Source organism: Pectinophora gossypiella, chromosome 11 (assembly GCF_024362695.1).
Source record: "Pectinophora gossypiella chromosome 11, ilPecGoss1.1, whole genome shotgun sequence".
Lineage (NCBI taxonomy): Eukaryota > Metazoa > Arthropoda > Insecta > Lepidoptera > Gelechiidae > Pectinophora > Pectinophora gossypiella.
In genome coordinates this window covers 2,161,101-2,182,557 of record NC_065414.1, presented here as the reverse complement: position 1 = coordinate 2,182,557, position 21,457 = coordinate 2,161,101, and the positions used below count along the sequence as shown (strand labels likewise).

At 40.0% G+C, this 21,457-nt stretch overlaps 1 protein-coding gene across 1 annotated transcript in view; it reads left to right on the top strand.

The window, feature by feature from the left end:
- LOC126370702 (RNA-binding protein MEX3B) overlaps positions 1-19,843 on the top strand; it is a 63,054-nt gene extending 43,211 nt beyond the window's left edge. Inside the window, exon 2 of the mRNA XM_050015713.1 lies at positions 17,376-19,843. Coding sequence (XP_049871670.1) covers positions 17,376-18,238 — 863 coding nt within the window. The 3' untranslated portion in view covers positions 18,239-19,843. The remainder of the gene's footprint in view (positions 1-17,375) is intronic.
- Positions 19,844-21,457: the final 1,614 nt, after the last annotated feature.

Below are 21,457 nucleotides of genomic sequence, written 5' to 3'. Positions count from 1 at the left end.
GAACATAGCTGCTTATGATACTGGGGAGTTAGAGGCCACATTGAATAAATTTATCTAAAAAAGCAATGACGTTTTTAGATGAATTGTAACATTGTGGATTTTTTAGATGCCCAGTTGTTACTTATAAGAGTGAGTTAGTAAAAGGGAATAGGCACTATTTGAATTTTCATGCTCCACTTTATACCACGTCGTGTCTTATAAGGAGGTGAAGGAATTGGCCTTTGATAGACAAGAATGGAGAATGCTACACCGACAAGTGCGTGGCTCTTAAATTAGTGATGACAAACTACATCGTTGCTTAAAACCAGGCTGGATCGTGATCAAACGCAATAAAATCTTTTTTTTTTAATCAAATAATACTACGAACGGCATTAAAGGATAGTTTGAGTCACTATTTGTACATAGCTTCTTAGATAGCGTCTACACGTGTTTTGAGAGAATGATAGAACTAAACATTGAAATAGAATTCCATAGGCTCTGCTTACTCCGGTGGGAAATAGGCGTGAGTTTATGTATGTATGTAACCTTACACTAATAGCATATCACGTTTTGTGAAAAATCAAAATGATAAACTAAAATGATCCAAAGAGGGACTTGTATATTCTACATTCAGAAAGCTCGGTGAGGCGTGGGTACTTAGTTCATCTTGCAAATGTACCTCTGCCTACCCCAATTGGGATATATTCGTGGGCTTATGTTGTATATTCTTTATAATAACAACGGTTAATATTTATACAAATACACTAAACATAATTATACATAGTAACCTAATAATACCTAACAATACTGTAGAGAAAATAATAAACTACTTATATTTAGACACACAACAGAATAAATAGGGAAATATATCATAATAATAGATACACTTAGAATAAAAACATATCAATAATAATGTAATAATACCCGGAGGCCCCGGATTCGAAACCCGGTAGGGACATATCACAAAAATCACTTTGTGATCCCTAGTTTGGTTAGGACGTTACAGGCTGATCACCTGATTGTCCGAAAGTAAGATGATTCGTGCTTCAGAAAGCACGTTAAACCGTTGGTCCCGGTTACTAATTACTGATGTATGTAGTCGATACATGGGCCATGTCGGGGGCCTTTGGCGGCTCAGTAATAACCTGTTGGTATTCCACCTCACAACCCACACGATAAAAAGAATAATAATAATAATGTATCTGTAGTCGCTTCACTCTTGTTTTAGCAATATGGTGAAGTAAAGTTTAGTTCGTGACGGGATCGATCGCCCGAGGCGACCGTTCCCGAGAAATGCCAAAATAACTGCCCGTAGTTGGTCCTTTTCATTCCTGCCCACAAGAGGCTAATGCCCCGTTTATTCTGCCATCGCTAAACTTTTTTGGAATCTTTTTCCTATCGTGTGGGTTGTGAGGAATACCAACCTCATCAACCCTGGTGTCAGTATGATTGAGCCGCCAAAGTCCCCTGACATAGCTCATGTAACGATTTCCGCTTACATCAGTAAATAGTAACCGGGACCAACGACGTAACGTGCCTTCCGAAGCACGGATCATCTTACTTTCGGACAATCAGGTGATCAGCCTGTAATGCCCTAACCAAACTAGGTGAACCGGGATTCGAACCCGGGGCTCCGGTCGTGAGTCCAACGCTCAACCACTGGACCACAGAGGCCGGAACAGTGGCCGTTTAGAATAATTTTGTCCCATAACTTCGGTTGTGGATAACATTTATTTGATTTATTAATTTCTTACGTCGTAGTTTCACAGGAATCGACTTTTAGAATTCAAACTCGTATTGGATCATAGGTATTTGATATCACGTCGTTTCTAGGATAAGTGATTTTAGGCTCGCCCCCTATTATAAAAAAAAAATATTCTTTATTTCACAAATTTTAGTTACATCGTGGCCGAGACCTCCCATTAAGTAATCCTAGGATACTTGTGGCGGGAATGTCTCGCAATTCCCAAGGGGTAGGTACAGTTTGTGAGTTAAGATAAGTAATAACAAATATGAATTCTACAGTGGACTTAAATATAGCTGGCGAGGAGTGAATGTATATTATGTATATTATATAATTTTATATTAATATATTATATATTGCATCTCTGCCTACTTCTGATATATAAACACATGATATATCTTCTCTCATCCATATGGAGCATACTCTACCTCGCTGCTCCACTATGGATTCTCATTATATCTTGCAAAGGTTTATCAAATAACACGATATTTACACATTCTTTCATCTTCGTCTTATGCATACTAATACTATGGAAGAGTGTTTTTAACTTAGTTTTTTGACGTGACTTTCGGTAGATTTGCTCGCACAAATCGTATCTGTATTTTTTGCTAGTGATTTGTGTCTTATTGACAAATTGTAAAAGGTTCAAATCAGTTTCGCTGAAAATTGCAGATACGTCAGTTCGCGACATTAGCGACGAAATGGTTCGCGCCGACATTAGCGACGAAATGGTTCGCGCCAAGAGCTCTCACCCAATACAAAATTTAAGAAAACAGGCCTGAGGGGGCCCATTTTCAACCTTCTTTGTAATGCTTTGTTTGAAAAACATACAATGTTGTTATTTGTTAGAAATACATAAAAAACCTTCCAGCTTAAGATAATTAACTACTTACAATTCATGAATCTACTTAAAATTCATTGCAACGTCTTACTCCTTACTCATTTCCTTTCGTTCTGACAATGTTATTTCAACTTCATCTTGACTGATACTCGCCACCCACTATAAAAACATAGCCGTAATAAAACCTACTTGAAAAATATACAAAGATTCTCAATTATAACACCAAATACTTTTCAATCCGTTGCTTAAGAAACTTCAGTTATACTATCATTTTTTGAGACCACGAATTGTATGACTTTCGAACTAAATTTATTTAATATAATATAAATATAAATTATTTTATGAGACCAACAGCTCTTAAAACTTAAAGAAAAAGTTCTAATTAAAATCTAATCCAATAACAGATTTCCACCTATATAAAACAGAATAACATAAAATAAAATGTTGTATGCACCTATAATTGGCTTATGTAACAGTCTAATTCCTGATGTAACTTTTATTTAGCAGTGATTTATACATAACCAGAAAGCTATTATAATGCTATTGTTCCTCGGAATGGATCGCTAAATCCGCGTTGTATTCAAAAGTAACAGTCTCCTGCGCAGCCTTGAGAACCGAATTCGAAACATGAATGGCGCCACGTGTTATGACGTCACGGGCATAGTGGAGAGAGAACAGTTGCTCGACTCTATACAAACTTCGGCAGCGCATGCGCACATACACAAGTACACTATCCATATGGTCAAATACATAATACATGTAGTCGTATCGTATGATTTCCTCTTGACCGGACAATGAGGATGCTACTCGCGAAAAAAGGCGCGAATCGCAGCTTAGGGCAATGTCAAATAAGAATATGTATTTTTATTGTTTTTTTCGAAATGTCTACGACTACTCTACAGGGGGGTTAAAATGGCCACATAGAAGCAATTCATCTAAGAAAGTAATATTGCTATTTGACATTTGCGGATATAAAAGTAAGCGCGCAATGCAAACAACTGTCAAATAGCAATATGCTTTCTTAGATGAATTGATTTTCGATGTGGCCATTTTAACCCCCCTGATCTTTATATTCACTGTATCACGGACAGGAACATGTCCGTTATTAAAAAAAAAATCTAACTTAATAAGCTGCTAGAATATTCTCGATTGAACTAGACTGAAGATAGGCGCTTTACAATAAAACATAGTATTATATAAATACTTGTCTTGGCGCATAGTCTTCGTCTAGTTAAGTTTTATATAAATCATCTTTATCTGCTTACTTAATAAGTGTTTATTTTTTGTCGAGACATGGAGCTTAGTATTTCTAATAACCAATAACAATATAAAAAATATACCTTCGAAACAAATACGTATTAGCTAAATCCTTCTTTATTGAAATAATAATAAGAGTCTGAAAACAACATAACACGTAAACAACTTACTCGTCCCACTATCTGCCTGCTCATATCGATTCTTTCTTTTCTTATATTGTTTTCTCATTAACCTTTGAACTTTTTTGTTTCGTATAATCCTTTTTTAGATTTACGATAGGTAGATAGAGAAAAATTTAAGGGAAGAGAGGAAGGGGTAGACCTAGGAGAACATTTATGAAACAAATAAAAGAGAAGGTGCAGGTCGTGTCGTATCAGGAGGTGAAGGATTTGGCGGGAAGAAGAGAGGAATGGCGATCACTCCACCGACAAGAGTGCAGCTCTTAAATAGAGAGAGAGAGAGAGAGAAAAAAAACAGTCACCTTCGCCATTTAACTTTTGGGCTAGTCAGAACATCCATCGCAAGTCGAACCGAGTACTTACGCTACTCCGAGCTTTCTGTTAGATCGACTTCCACTGAATTCGACTTTAGGAGTTTGAATTCATGTTTGTATTATAAATAAATCGATGTCACATGGTTCCCGGGACAATTTTTTTTTTTTGACGTGACGTAAAGTAGATTTGCCGCAGATGGCATTAACTATTTGGCCGGACAAGTGGGGAGCGCTGAACGCTCTCCCGGTACGGTCACGAGCATTAATATGTATACCATATCACATTAACTTTTCTGACAAATTGAACTGTAAGTCTCACTAAATGTCAAATATGTTAGTGCGACAGAGTCCTAAAGTGGGTACATTATATTGCTCATGACTGTACAACGTTTAAGACAACAGGCCTGAAGGTGCCTAGTTGGGCGCGAACTTCAGCTCAGGGCGTCGTCTGAAAGGGAAAATATTTGAAAGAATTAATCGACCCTAGTGGGTAGATAGCGATAAGCGCTGATTGAGGGAAATCGTCGACCACGCCGGCGGGGTCGATATCGGGGTCCTGAAGTGACCCGTGACAATAAACTCGCCCTCTATTATATAGAACTTAAACATAGCTGGCGAGGAGTGGGTATTATGTACTATTAACCTCTACCTATCACTTCACGCGTGTTAAGTCCCAATTAATAGAGGGCGAGCCTTCTGCACATACATACATACATAAACTCACGCCTATTTCCCACCGGGGTAAGCAGATCTATAGAATTCCATTTGCTTCGATCCTGGCACACTTCTCTTGCGTCTTCCACATTCATCCTACCATACATACATTCGAGCCTTCTGCACATAGAAATAAAAACAAAAAATATCTCGTCTACCTCACGTTAGGCAGGTCATGATCACTTAATCGGTGCATTCTATTCTTTTTTTTTTACTCCCAACCCAAAAATAGCATTTTAAACTATATTTATATGTGTAATAAAAGGCCAACATTAAAGTTTTTGCTCGAACTTAAATGAATATAATAAGAAACTATAACTAATTGAAGATGACAGCTCGTTCGGCTGAGCAAAGGTAACTTGATCGCTGCCATTGCGCAGATTTCGTGTGGTCCTGACCTTGGTTGTGTGCCTACTTCGTCGGTCGTTGATAAAAAATAAATATTCTTATTATACATACAAAAAATATACCCAGTAGGCTTTGTTTGGGGTTGATTATGATGGGGCAAGTAGGTAGATAGAACTATGATAGGCATTGTATTCAAATAACTGTTGGATTAAAAACTACTGATAAACTGTTACGACCAATATTTTGTATTTTATTACTATTTTTCTGTTCCTTTTACGTTTCTGTCAATAATTGTGATTTTGTGTAAGTTTTTTTTCCCCTACTGTGTTGGTATTGTTACTGTGGCGTCCTCTAATATTAAATACTTTCTTTCTTTCTTTCTTTTAAAAAGCCACATTAAATCAATTAATATAAAAATCATATTTAATTTTATTTTTCTTTTGTTTAATAAGTCTATTTGTTCTGTAAGTAACTGTATTGTTTATGGTGTAAATAAAGTATATTTCTTAAAAAATAAGATATCTTTTCTTGTTGGCAAGCTAGTTCTTATAACTATTACTTTTCCTTCACAAAACTACAAAGAAAAAATTTATCATGAATGTATGTCAGTTTTTAATACAATAAAATTGTATTCCCATGTTTTTAATGTATTAATTTTCCATGTCGCATTATTCTAATGGTTTCTTCTTCTCTTTTCAGGTAAATATCAGCAATTCTTCCCAGTCTACAACACTTAGCTCCAAACTCGATAAGTATTCTCGATAAGTTTAATAAAAATTTCGAATTCGGATTGTGTTTCGAAATTCAAGATTTGGGCATGTTAAGGCAAATCTCGCAAATGGCCTATTCCGATCACCTAAAGGTCTTTGTAACCAGGCCAAAAATTCCAAAAAAAAAAGATCACTGATTATTACACCAGCAAATCAACATACTCATAATTGGGCAGTTTCCTAGGTAAAAGATAAATTATGAAATTATGATTAAATGATGATATTATGGTTACTAAATAAAGACAGATCTAAAGGTGACAAAAGTTTTATTTTTTTTCTATCAAACTTATTTATAAATTTTTAAAGAAAAATGTAAAAATAAGTGCGACATTTAGTCACGTTTTTCTATGACGTCACAGGTTGTCTTTTCATACAAATTCGATAGTCATTTCGTGTTTTGACGTTTAGTAAAAAGTAACTGATTTGACTAGTTGGAAACTAGCCTATTCACTATAACACGCATTAATATTCACTGTTTTCCTTTCATCAATCTACTGACGTAAATGTGTTGAAGATTAATTTGAAATCCGTTTTTCAATATATTGTCTAACGCCGGAGATATTAATGGTTAAAGTCAGTGGTAGGGGAATGCTCGGTCCCGTTCTAGCACAGTACGGTATTCATTTTTGCACTAACTAGAAACATATGACGTCATGAATTCCTATTGCCATTTTTTTCCCATTCTTTGGTTTCGCATGGCTGTAACTCTTTCATTTTTCGACGAGTTTCGTACAAAATTGTAGCGAAAATCTATATTTTTGATACTTTTGAACTGCCCTATCCAACTATACACTATCAACCGACATACATACAAATGTAATATTATCTCACTAAAGTGTTTACATTATCCAAACAGATAATATTTTAATAACAGTCATAAAAATATAACGATCTTCTTTAATATGAAGCTTATAACAAAAACACCTTAGTATAAAAAAAAAGCCTATTTATAACTTCCTCTTGGTATTCTCTACTAAATTATTCATTATATACTTGTTGTTAGTGTTGTCTACCTCTGAATATGTTCAACATAAACAGCCTTTATGCATTCCACTAATGCGAATGAGTTTAATTTCATTAACCGAATTACAAACAAACAAAACAGGTACTGAATACATTCTTCCACGCCTCCACGATTTGTATCTAGAATTTTGTACTGAAAAAATACACCGACCTTTTCTTTCACATTTACTTCGCATAATTATCTACTTCTGACAGGACCCGCTAGATATTTAGACGCGTTAATTTCATAAAGTAAAAACACTACAGCTATCAAAAAAAGTTGTCAACCACTGCAATACGAGCACACAGTCCACTGAGTGCGGTCACCGTATGTGGCAGAATTAACACCCCACTAACTGGTGTTACGCATTAACTAGACTGTGCCACTGCTAGGTGGTTATGATAGCCTGGTACCTCCGTGCCTACGTATGTTAGGTTACACCTTGTTTAACTTGCTTGAAAGTAAGATTAACCGTGCTTCGCGAAAAGCGCGTCGGTTACTTTGCAGCCACAGTTGCACAAGGGATCAGTCAATTGCAGTTGTCAGAAAGGACACAATCTGTCTGTTGGATTTTACGACACGCCCTTGAAGACTTTTTTATTAGCTCTCAGTCCAGCATAGAAGCTGCTCCCGGTAACGAATTATAGATGATATTCTAGCCTATATTCTAGAACAAACGGATAAGAGGGGAAAGTACAACACTACTGTCTACTTCTTCTTGCATTTCATTCATAATAAAAAACCAGTTTCAGTTTGTATCTTTAGTTTCTGTATCCAAAATCGACCAGGCCACTTAGATTCCGAGCGCCGCATCCGAAAGCGAGTCTAAAAGACAATAAGTGGTCACAACAACTAAAGTTAAAAAAAAAACTCACGACACGAAAATAACCGCGGACTCGTCTTACCATTTCCCTTTCGTCGGAAACACGTCTATCTCGGGCAATCAGAGCGAAATCACCTACTACTCTCTCTTTCAGGCCTACGTGACATTCCCTACACGCCACGTGTCAATCCCCACAACCGTAATGTATCAAGTCGTAACCGGACCATAAACAAAATTAACGTTTATTACCAACCAACAAGGTCTCTAATTGCCTAAGTGCTCACTCACTCTATCTTGGCATCGTTGAGTCCTAACAGTCGTATATCTCAATTGTCCGTATTAGAATTCCTTCCTAAGTCTCTTTTATCTAAGATTGAAGTTACTTTAACAGATACGTTTGAATCTTCGAATGTTCCATATTCAGTTACTAATTTTGTCTGCAAAAACATACACATGGTTTTATAGATTTTGATACTTTCTGTGAGCATTGTTGGATTGTCGAAAATGTTAGAGCTTTGTTGAAAATCGGGGCGGAATGGTAAACAGGGGGCTATGACAAATTAGCTGGTTGATTCAAAGGCCGGGTGGGCGTAGAACGCTGCCAATTTCAGTTCGATCAACCCCGGCCGCCGCTCCCACCTCGCTAAGACGCACATTAATCATCCCGGGACGCACATCTCGCGGCCGCGGACATTTTATTGTGGGTTTTACCGCTCTCGAACTAAAGCTGCTTTCAGCTCCGGGCCGCGCGGTGATTTACGACGTTCCGCGAGCGCCTACCTCTCGTTACCTCTGTACCCCTGGTATTATGTAAGCCGGGTGCAATGGCCGCTGGAAAACACCGCTGTTTTCCCTCTGCGCCAAATGTTCTGGGCAACCTTAATTTCAACCGTTTCCCAGTAAATTATGATGATGATCGCGTTTCGTTGCTGTTGAGGTAATATTGCTTTGTATCTTGTTTAATATAAAATACACCGTATGTGTGAAGCAAACTAAACGAATTAGCTCAAAGTTTAATTCTTCTAATGGCTAATTTTAGAACGATTTTAACATCTTAAACTTATTTTCGGTGCGACCGTAAACTTTTACGAGTGACCTGATCGTAACAGTTAACAGTACGTTAACAAAGTATCGGACACTCGAGAGTAGTCAGCGCATGTGGGTTCATTCGTGTAAAATCTCGCGTGGACGTGACCTAGATGTAAAATGATGCATATTCGGTGGGTAATTAGTGGAGTGCGATCGAGAGAATGTGGGTTAGAGCTGGAGGGTGGCGGCATGGTGCAGCGCCCCGGGGTCGTTGCCCGCTATCGATCGGGAGCGGCGCCCCCGCCCCGCCCGTACACACCCGCGACGTGCGTCTAAGAAAACTCTTTCCGCATGACATTTTGGCAAACTCCGCGCTCTATCTCAAACAAATACACGCTGGATCGTTTATCCATAATCAAACGTTTGTTAACCTTATACAAACAATGTTATTATCGAGCACACGTCTCATTTGAAGAGTGTTTGCTCGATTTGCGTAAATGTTGACACTCTTTTATAGTCTCCGAGTTCATTGCGGCTCCGTGAACGATCGGAGACGTCGAGGTGCGTCACCGCTGGCTCGCCGCCAAATCGCTATGACGAAAGCGTCCGCGTCTTCAATAGAGACACATTTTAATATTTTACTATTTTATTTTCTCCCATAAAATATAGTTTTGTAACGACGTCTCGTAAAAATGTACAAACGTCGCCGGATGAAAAATATTTGTCATCAACAATAGCACATCAGTTGCTACAAAGCAAAGCAGGCAGAATAGATGAAAACGCGTTCCCGCGGTTCCATTATAAGCAGGAAGCGTGACTATAGGGAAGTATAGGGAAACAGCTGTAGCGAGGGTGTGCGGGAAAACAGCTTGCGGGGCGCGGGCGGGGGGGTCTTCCACCCCACCGGCCGCGTTGTGACGTCCTCTGATTTATGTTTGCCTGGTGACTAGCCATAGCGTCCCTTACTTGGCATAATCTTCGTAATCTATCTCAGTTTTTCTTCTTGTGTACATTCGCAATAAGCAGTCAAACCTCTATAAATTATCACAGGCGTGTTTTATACTGATAATTTGCACGATAAATTCGGTTTTCTAACTCCGCCCTATATATTGTTAGATGCAATAGGATTCCAGACAAAGTGTGGATACACCGAAAAACCCTCGTTTGTGTAGTCTTCCCAACGATGCCTTATTTCTCTGGAATGATAAAATATACCAATTACTAAATATTTATGTGGCCTCATTCCCGTTTTGATTGACCAAACAGACAGAAAAAAAGCTACACAGACCAAACTGTTTACTTAATATTCACATCGCTAATTATTTCAATTGTTTCGTCGTGAAGTCTAATTAAGCTTGGTTATAAACTTAAAGCGAATAATTACCCTATATTCTCGCAATATTCGCCTGAACATCAAGAGCTTCGTTGAGACAGATGATCAAAACTAATATAATTTACATATCGTTTAAGCTGTGTTGGTAGACAAAACAATGCCGGTTATAGAGTACTGCCAAGATCTGAGCGAAGCGGGGATATCGATCACCACTCCCCCTCTACGTTCCTGGTACTTTCGGGAACATAATATTTTATTTCTACTCAATACCTACACACACCCACCTATCTATACATACACAGTTTCGTATACATCGGGCAGGATTGATTCAACTGTAGTAATCCATCAAGGAATGGGTAAAGGGTCTGGCAATTCGAGCAATCTAATAAATAACGCCGCTTCATAATTGTTTGTTCATCGTATAATTTCCTTCTGTTCAAGAACTCTTCTCCTTGGCATTTATTATTACCATCTGATGGTGGGATCTGCCTTCTTCGTACTTCTCTTTCACTTCGCTCTATCAGACGTGTCGTTCTCGGAGACATTGTACATGCACATGTCCTTCTGTTCGAGAACTGATCTAGAATTAAACAAATACAATAAACTGTACCGAATTGATCGCTATTAACTTGACGATGGTATTTATGACACAGGACGGTTAATAGCGAAATTATTAGGTGTCATCTCGCAAAAACAATGTCATAAAACGATTTTAACGTGCTAAATTAATCAAAAGTATCACAATCGATTAATCACTGTAAACATTGCTGGTGGAAAGGGACGCAGTGATGTGTGAAGGAGACGGCACGGGGCTTTGTTTTGTTCATTATTCAGGATGACTTCGCTTTTCGCTGTTTCACTTGGATCGCCTGGGTGTTACTGTGGCCCTGGTACCTATAGCTCTTGACCTACATATAGAATATCTACAGCCTTTGTCTTGTATCCATCTTGGGCCTCCCTGGTACAAAGGGACCCTTGTAATTTGATTGTATTATCCGCAGATCTTAGATTATTGAAGTCATTCTTCTGGCGACATTATTTACGCTCGGCTGGTTCCAAACATTTGACTGTATCTTAACACACTCTGAGGTTAATGAACTTTATTTGATCCTTAGCTTATATATATAACAGCAACATAGCTGGCGAGAACTAGATATATATATGTACTATACACTTCTGCCTATCCCTTCTAGGATATAAGCGTAGGCCTATCCCTTGCAGTTTAAGGATAAAGCCTTTTGATTGCTCTAAAAAACTAGAGATAAAAGTATCACTTAATTAAATCATTTGCTTAATTAAAAACGTAGTACTTACATAAAGCTCGGTGCACACAACCTAACCTGACTATAAAATACTATTTTTTGAGCCAAGTAAATACTATCTTTATAGAAGTATCAATTTCTTTTCAAACGAAAAGCATCTTCTAACTACACCCTTTGAACATTTCATCAATTTTTCTTCTCGTTAATCAATCATAACAAAACTAGGTCAATCGATGTTGTTGATGTTCTTTTTACGGGACATTCCTAAGTCTTTTCATTTCTTTTGCGTCTATTGAACCAGACATCAGACCTCATATTTTTCTCCAGGTAATTTATGCAGTGTCTTGGAGACATTTTTTTTCATGACTCATACAACGGCCTCCGTGGTCCAGTGGTTGAGCGTTAGACTCACGATCCGGAGGCCCCGGGTTCGAATCCCGGTGGGGAAACATCACAAAAAATACTTTGTGATCCCTAGTTTGATAAGGGCATTACAGGGTGATCACCTGATTGTCCGAAAGTAAGATGATCCGTGCTTCGGAAGGCACGTTAAGCCCGTTGGTCCCGGTTACTACTTACTGATGTAAGTAAGTAGTCGTTACATGAGTCATGTCAGGGGCCTTTGGCGGCTCAATAGTAACCCTGACACCAGGGTTGATGGGGTTGGTAATCCACCTCTCAACCAACACGAGAGGAGTAGATGACTAATAAGCCAAGGTCTACCACCCGCTCTGCAGATGTAGTCAGTGGCTGGAGTACCCGTGCCTGAACCACTGCATGCTCGTAATCCCTAATGGGTTGGGGTGTTATCCATATTAATGTAACATGCTTGTCAAAGCTTCTGCGCGAACGCAAAACATCGCGATAAGTTTGAATTCCGCGGTGCGAGGCCAGGTGTAACCGATAGCCTATTTGAAAGAACGCAGCAATCACTCATGTTCAAATCCAACTGGTTGGAGCCAACCAATCAGTTTCGAAATTGTTTCCACGTGCGGTGAAGGAAAACATCGAAACTCACTTTCCCGAAGAATGCGCTTCGGAGGTACGATAATGTGACTCAACCTGTATTGGGCAGGTTCATCGCGGATTGGAAAGTCAGACAGGCAGTCGCTTCTGTAAAAGACCAGAGCTCTCAAATCTTTACGTTAGGTAAGCGGAACCTGCGACACGGGATAACGGACCTGATGACTAATATTGATAGTGTCTGTCCGCTTGTCTTCCAGTCGCTAACTCTGCATAAACCATTACATTAGTGTAACTCAAGTACACCAGTCACGTCGGTACCCTTGTCAACGATCCTCCACCATAGTACTCTACAACCTTATTAATAACGGAGTAAGGTCGAAAATGCCTTCTCGGTAAAGATATAAATGAAGTGCTATGTGGAGAGAAAGATTTGTCAGTTTATTTGAGATATATATTTATTACGTTTCAAAATTAGTAATTACTTAGTAAAGTCTTATCTCTTGCCCAAGTTCCCAATCAAACTTTTTTAAGTCTTATTTTTTTTAATATAAGTTTTAAATTTAGAAGGCGTCTATCAACATGGACGGAAATCGTTGTCATCGAAGTCAATCGATTTAAACTGGTACAAAAAAGTTATTTTTAACTCACAATTGTTTTCGATACGATATATCATTATGCTCAATATATGTTTTAAACGTAGTTTTTTACAGTTTTCTATAAGAGGGGACAACATTCTCTAATTCACATATTTTAAATATGTCATATTAATCTCGTTTTATTAACTTATTATTTACTTTAATCCTCATAGAAATACAAAAGTGGAAAACATATACCGCCTTTTTATATAAAAAGTTAATATTAAAGTTTGCTACGTTGACCGCAAGCGGGCCGACCTGAAAACGTAACGTCCGTAGCTGCATTGTAGCGGCGTAGCACACTCGTAGCGGCGTGCTACAATTCCATATTTCTGATTTTTTTTTGTTTCTTACTTTCATTACATTCTTAATACATTAATGTAAATGATAATTAATACTTAATTGTCGTCGCTACTTAGTTTTGAATTATAAATTATATAGTATCGGTTCCTTAACGAGAGATCAAATGTGTAAATATAAACATAGATCGGAAAAACATCATTTTCTTTTAAAATTACAACCACACTAATATATGAAATCGTATTATTTTATGTACAAGAACAAACAGTTATAAACTATTTTTGACATTAAAGTCAGTAATTTTATACTTAAAATAAAACTCAGCATCATACCCACAATAAGCATAACCTATTCGTTCGGATTCAGCCGCGCGACAAACCGGCGTAGCGGCGTTACGACCCCGCTACAGGGCTACGAGTGGGGGAGGGTGGGGTGCGCTGACCTGGTTACGTAGAGTGCAGTGCCCGCGTAGCACTGACTGATTGCGTAGCGACGCACGCCCGCATTGGGCCATTGTACCCGCATTGCCGCCGCATGGTCCAAATTTCAATATTTGACATTTTATTTTTTAAATATTTTTCTTTTTTATTTTATTAATAGTGCTTTAAGAGGAGTTTTTATTTCGTGTTAGCTTTTTTTATTATAAACCTCAAACCTATTGTCTTTCTTAGAATTAATCCTAAGTCTTACTGAACTCAATATACAGTTTATTAGTTATTTACACAAGGATAAAGCAGCTTCCTAAAAAAACTGACTACTATCTACATTTACAAAAACATTTTTTATTTATTTAAATTCTCTAAATAAGGCATGCTTTGTATCCTTCCGGTATTCTATTACCGTGAGCTAAATACTGCAGAGCACAGCCAGTCCCTTCGGAATGCCTTTGCTCTTAGAATTGCAAATAAAGTAGTTTACTTAGATAATTATATAATAAAAAGGAAGTTTAAAAATAATATGATATTTTTTAAAAGACTCTGCTTTGACGCCATACCAGGTAATAAATGCCACAAGCCAAAAAATAATTTGCAATGACATTAATACATACCCTGGAGGGGCTCATAATGGATCCCCAGGAGGTCATGGAGCTTCCTCCCAAAAATACGCTCGATCTAATCGAACGGATCGGTCTAGAGGAGGAGTTTTAAATACATATATATGTAGGGATTTGGCCACAATAGATCTGACTAGGTCAGTGGCCATTCGGGCTGCATTAGTTCGAGCCCTCTCGATCCACAAATAATAATAATACATACATAAAAACATCTATTATAGTACATTCTGGTATAGTTTATATAGTATACACCCACTCCTCGCCTACCCCATACGACGGGAGCCTATTTCCATTATTCCAGCACATCACGAGACATTAGTGCCCAAATATAATCACACGGTAAACTTTATATTACTTCATCATCTTCAGCCGTACGACGCCCACTGCTGGGCATAGCCCTCCCCCAAGGATCTCCACGACGATCGGTCCTGCGCTGCCCGCATCCAGCGGCTTCCCGCGACCTTCACCAGATCGTCGGTCCACCTTGTAGCGGGCCTACCCACTGAGCGTCGTCCGACACGTGGTCGCCATTCCGGAACCCTTCCGCCCCAGCTTTTTATATTAGTTACTTTCGATTAATTACTACATCTATAACATGGAATGAGAAGTAACAGAAAAAGTTACTGGATCATCAGCTCGTGTGGTTTGTGAGGTCGACGGACGCCATCCTAATCCTAGAGTCAGACTTATTGTGCCACTAAAGGCCTTTGACATGCCTCGTGTAAAGACTACGATCTTTAGTTTTTGGATTGAATATGTCTATAACATAAACAGCCTATATACATCCCATTACTGAGCACAGGCCTCCGCTCAATCAACTAGAGAGTGTATGGAGTATAGGCCATTACGCTACTCCACTGCTTTGTAATAATATATTCATCTTTTTCTTAAAGATACTCAACATTTTAGCCCTACATACAAAAGACAGCAATATTTTAAACATTCTATATGGCCCTAAGATGAAATCGGGGTAATATTTCCAGAGATAACCTAACATTTGTAAGTAGTTAGCAGCGGGCTGGCTTCTGTGGTTAGCGTCACACTTGGCCGCGATCCAACTGTCCGGGAATTACACCTTCCCCTCCCCCAACGCTGGTTCATATTTCAGAAACTGGCCAAATCTTAGCTTTGACATAAAGAAATGGTTGGCGCGTTTATCAAAAGTTTTTGCCTTTCAAAATGTAAATATGTGCGTATATATTGGTGCCATATGCCATTATTTATATGTGTTGTAAATTTGTTCGAATTCAGATATTAAGTTACTTTTCTAATATTGTTATAAACAAAAACTTATTGCATAATGAACAAATCGCTGTATATGTTTCGCTCCAAGTGATTCCCAAAAATTTATATTTTCACTTAGTTCGTTTAACTTATTCAATTCGGTCCGTCTCTTGTCCTAGATAACGGTAATAAAGGAGATTTCTTCGTAAAAACTCTGACTAAAAATCACCAGCATATTAATAAGCTAAAATACAATTGGCCTAATCAACATCACCGGGGAACCATGCTTTGCACCGCCAAAATACCTAACAATTATCTCGAAAATCTCTTTTCTTCTACAATCTAAAACACACCATAAAATTCCTGAAACAGGGCTGCAAATAGCGTGAAGCCGGAACGAAAGAAAATTTGGGCAAAACGTCGTAAAATTGGTCAAGGATTCAGTGTAATTTTGGACTTTAGTATGTTGGGATAGGGCGGAGAGTTGTTTGCGCTAGGGTGAACGCTCGGGGTCGTCGCCCTCTCGACTACCCTCACCGGCCTCCATATGTATACCACAGATTATACTGCGTATATTTCGCGAAATGTGTTCTGATTACCTGTGCTAAATACTTTATACTCTATTTACCTTTAGATTATGTCCAATGTACATTATGAAGTAAACATGGGATATTTTATCACTGAACAAACAAATTAGTCCCAAAAGGATAATAGATACAGATCATAATTGCTACGTAGCCTTATCAGCAGTTAATAAAGCTCACGCTAAATAGTTTTCCCAATTTCCGGAAAGTATTCGAAGCAAAATTGTTGTCTTAACTTTTTAATTTGTACTAATTTTTAGTCAGGCGTTGAAGCTTGTAGATGTTTTACATAGCTTTTGTATTGAAATAACTTATGATACTACTATGACATACAGTTCTGCAGTTACCCTACCAACTAGAGTGTAGCGAACCGCGTTACGACCGCGATATTGACCCACAGCTCGGGAGGCACGTCTTGCCGACGGATGCTGTGCGGACGTTGCCATAGTTACGCCGCATTGGCGCCAGAGCGGGACGGATATATCGCACCCACGTGTGCTAGTAAAGGAACGAAAGCGTGCCAACCACGTGGTGCGGAATTTCTCAAGTCTGGGGCTGGTTATATGTATAGTTATACTGTATATAAAGTAAGGATTATTGGGGGAACAGCACATTCTTATGCGGCAGATTACGGCGGCTGATATGAAGCAATAGTACATAAGTATTCAAACAGCGGAAAGACGTGGCTTGTAGACACGTGCGGCCGGTGTAAAGGCCGGCGACCATGTGCCGCGTACTAGCGCCGACTTGGGGAGTGGGGGGAGAGGACACATCGACGCCAGGAAACATGCCTTCACTCATCACACCCAATACGCACATTGTCGGATACCCTTCAAAACTGTACAATGCCTTGATATGAATGCTTGTTCCAAACAACCTTGAATTTAAGGTCCCACGTTGGGCGCCAAAACTAAATATACAAGCAAACACTCTAGTATCTGTTTATCTTTTACGAACTCTCCTTACGATTTGTTTTTCCGTTTCAAGTTTATAATCGGGCTCTCTGTTTGTTCCAGGCTGCAAGATTAAAGCACTGCGTGCGAAGACCAACACGTACATCAAGACGCCGGTGCGCGGCGAGGAGCCGGTGTTCGTGGTGACCGGCCGCAAGGAGGACGTGGCGCGTGCCAAGCGGGAGATACTGTCAGCTGCTGAGCATTTCTCGCAGATCCGCGCCTCGCGCAAGTGTGGCGCCGCGCCCCCGCCGCCCGCCGGCGCGCCCGGCCACGTCACGGCGCAGGTGCGCGTGCCCTACCGCGTCGTGGGGCTCGTCGTCGGACCCAAAGGCGCCACCATCAAGCGCATCCAGCACACCACGCACACATACATCGTCACACCATCCCGCGAGCGCGAGCCCGTGTTCGAGGTGACCGGCCTGCCCGAGAGTGTAGAAGCGGCTCGTAAGGAGATCGAAGCGCACATCGCGCTGCGCACAGGCGCCGCTGCAACACCAGGCACAACAGAGAGCGAGCCGCTGGCTACGCTGTATCGCGCCGGGCTGGCGCAGCTGCTGCGGCCCGAGCAGGAGGCCGCCTTCTCGTCGGCTGGGTCGTGCTCATCGGGTGGCTCGTCGGCGCGGCTCGGCGACCTGCTCGGCATCTGGTCGTCGACGGAGCGCGACGAGGGGCTGGGCGAGTCGCCGTCGTTCGAGTCGCCATCGACGGCGGGCGTGTGGGCGTGGGGCCCCACGCGGCCCTCGCCCGCGGCGTCCCCGGCCCGCGCCTGCGCCGTGTGCGGCGAGCGCGGCGTGGCGGCGGCGCTGGTGCCGTGCGGCCACAACCTGTTCTGCCTGGAGTGCGCCCAGCGGCTGGCGGCGGGCGCGGCGCCGTGCCCCGCGTGCCAGGCGCCCGCGCACCAGGCCATCCGCATCCTCTCGTAAGCGCCGCCGGCGCAGACTGCTGACCCCGTAGTTGTATTTTCCCGCGGAGACGGAGGCGGCCGCCGCCCGACACCGGTGGATCTTATCGGACGTTTTTCTAGGGATCGATCTTTTTTACTTAAATCGTTATAAAAATATTAAAAAAATAAACGCGTAATCGAAATCCTGGTGCCAAAAGTCGGCGCCTCGCCGGCACGGCCCGTCCGCCGCGCGCCGTACCTATCGTAAGTCGGCAGAGTTATTCACGATATATTTTCTTATTATGAACGTTTTTTATTAGGCGGCCGAGCGCCGCTCGCCGCCGCAGAGAGAGTCGAAGTACGTTATGATAGAATTTCGAAAAAAACATAAAATTTAAAAAAAGTTGTATAATTATTATTATTGACTAGCGTAAATGAGAAATCGAAATTTATAAAGCTTACCTAACGTAATAGCGTAAAGTATTAAGATATTATTATAATGATATGATAGGGAGGTGTTGGCGACGCGGGGAGCGTGTTTGTTGAGAGTGTAGCTAGATGCGTCGCCGGCCGCCGCGCTGCGTGCCGCGTGCCCCGCGCTGCGCGCCCCGGTCGGCGCTAGGTAATGTGTTGTTAGGTAATCCGTTGGTTGTTGGCGTGAGTGTCGCGCCCCGCGCCCGCCTTGCTCACAATATTTTTGACTATACGATTATTCGCTTAAATGATATTATACATACGTACACACTATGATTATGATAATATTAATATAATGTTTGTTTTAAGTGTGTTTTAATGTTTAGATTTTTATTGTAATGTTTTTATGAATGATTTTTATCTGTATGATTATTATTATTGATTATTATTTTATGTGTTGAAGATGTTTTTTTGTGATTAGTGCCCGCGGGGCCGGGCTCGGTAGTATAAAGTGAGGGCGTACAGTGTACGTTGGCCGCGCGCCGCGCGCCCGCCGCGCGGGGGCCGCGCGGGTGCCGAGCGGCTGCGGCTCTGCACGCGGCCGGTGCGCGGCCACAGCTCGGCACACCCAGCCCGCGCGGGACGAGGCTGCCGTATGATCGTTTAGTGTTATGATATCGAATAATAAATTTAAAATAATAAATGATTAAACATAAAGAAATAATACGACTCATTCATTATTATAAACTATAGTAGTCTGTAGCACGACATTGACTAACCATTACCTATTGATACTTATTAAGTATTATTATTATATTATTGAATATGAATAAATTTAAAGAATGCATAATTATATTTCATAGGAATCATTATTCTGTATAACTCTAGTTAAATGTAACGATAATGGGTATGATGTCTGTATCGGCGGTTGTTGTTTGAGTTCACCGGGGGCCGGTTTTATGGATTGATATTTTTTTATTTTTTTACCGTTATTAGTTTTTGACTTACTCATGTAAAGATACGCGAGGATATAACTGCCTATTAGATTATATTTTAAAAAATAATGTTGCGTAAAATCAGCCCCCGCAGTGCGTAGATCCAGTGATTTCGATAATTTTATTTTCATAATAAAATGGGTAGACGCTTTAGGTTCAAATAACGTTGTGAAAATTTGTGAAATTTTGTAGACTACATATCTTATTATAAATCTAATATAAACTATAACTTTCGAGATTTTATCTTTCATTTTCCTTGCTCCCGGATCCTTTCTCCCGACTCATGATCTCACCCTCATACAACACGACACACACACAATATATACAATGAACAACAAAAGGACCACTCGACACTCAACGACATTATCGTCATTGTAGCGGACACGGTTCGTGCGTTGTTAATTTTAAATAAACAAGTAATATAGTCGCGATCTGAGAGTTTTAAAAATACATCTGTCCATTTAGGACGTACGAGACGCGTTTGAAAACTCTTTCTGGTCGCGATTCGTGCGTCGTTGTCACTTCTATCGTGTGGGTTGTGAGGTGAATTACCAACTCCATCAACCCTGGTATCAGGGTAATAGCTGAGCCGCTAAAGGCTGACATGGCTCATGTAACGACTACTTACTTACATCAGCAAGTAGTAACTGGGACCAACAGCTTAACGTGCGAAGCACGGATCATCTTACTTTTTGGACAATCAGGTGATCAGTCTGTTATGTCCTCACCAAACTAGAGAGCACAAAGTGTTTTTTGTGATATTTCCCCACCAGGATTCGAACCGGGGTCTTCCGGATCGTGATCTAGAATCACGACAAATGTACTTGTTAACTAAACAAATAATAAAAAAATATTTATTAAATAAAAATACATAAACAAGTACATTCCATCCAACTACAATTGTAACAACACACATATTATTAAAAACAAAACATAAAAAAGGGATAAAAAGCTATAAATAAAAAATGTCCTCCAGCTCACCACATCGAGGCAAAGTCCCCAGAATACTGGCCACGTTGCCCCTCTGCACAAACAACGAAACTAAAGAAATTAACAACGCACCAACCGCGTCTGGTTCCGGTTTTCAATACCTTCAGAAAGCATGAAAAGGTCAAGGACCTAAGGAACGTACCTCATACCTACAAATGTATAAAATATTGCCGCATACAATACCCAGTCAGAACCATATTGAAAAGATAATTCAGGGGGGTTAAAAAGACCACATCGAAGCAATTCATCCAAAAAAGCAATATCGCAATTTGACATTTGCGCATATAAAAGTAAGTGCGCAATGCAAACAAATGTCAAATAGAAACATTGTTGTTTTAAGATAAATTGCTTGGATGTGGCCTTTTTAGCCCTCCAGTAATAAGTACCACTAAATTCACATACGAAATGAAAATTCAAAATATTAATTTGCCGAATTTGAGATTTTACTTCAAATTCAATCTTGTTAAAGCAAAATTTTACAATTATTATTTAATCTGACTAGAAATATTAAAACCTTGGCACGTGAGTGCTTTCATCCCAATTAATCCGTGTACAATAACGGGTTTTATTAAGTACAGAAAAATCAGTTTCTTTTTCAACCGCAAGGTTTTCGTATGTATTATCGGTCTAACTTTGGTAAGCAAAATCTCGGCCATAAGTTAAGGCACTGTATTATCATAACTGCCGTCTGTTGGCAAGTGTAGAATATTCTAGATCTAGATAGGTAAATAAAAGAAATTAAGGTGACCTACACTGTTATCTACTAGGAAATCATTAACATACATGGCTCGTGTATTGGGAATCGCCGTCTACACAACATGTATTTTCTAAAATAATAACTAATAATAACAAAAATAACT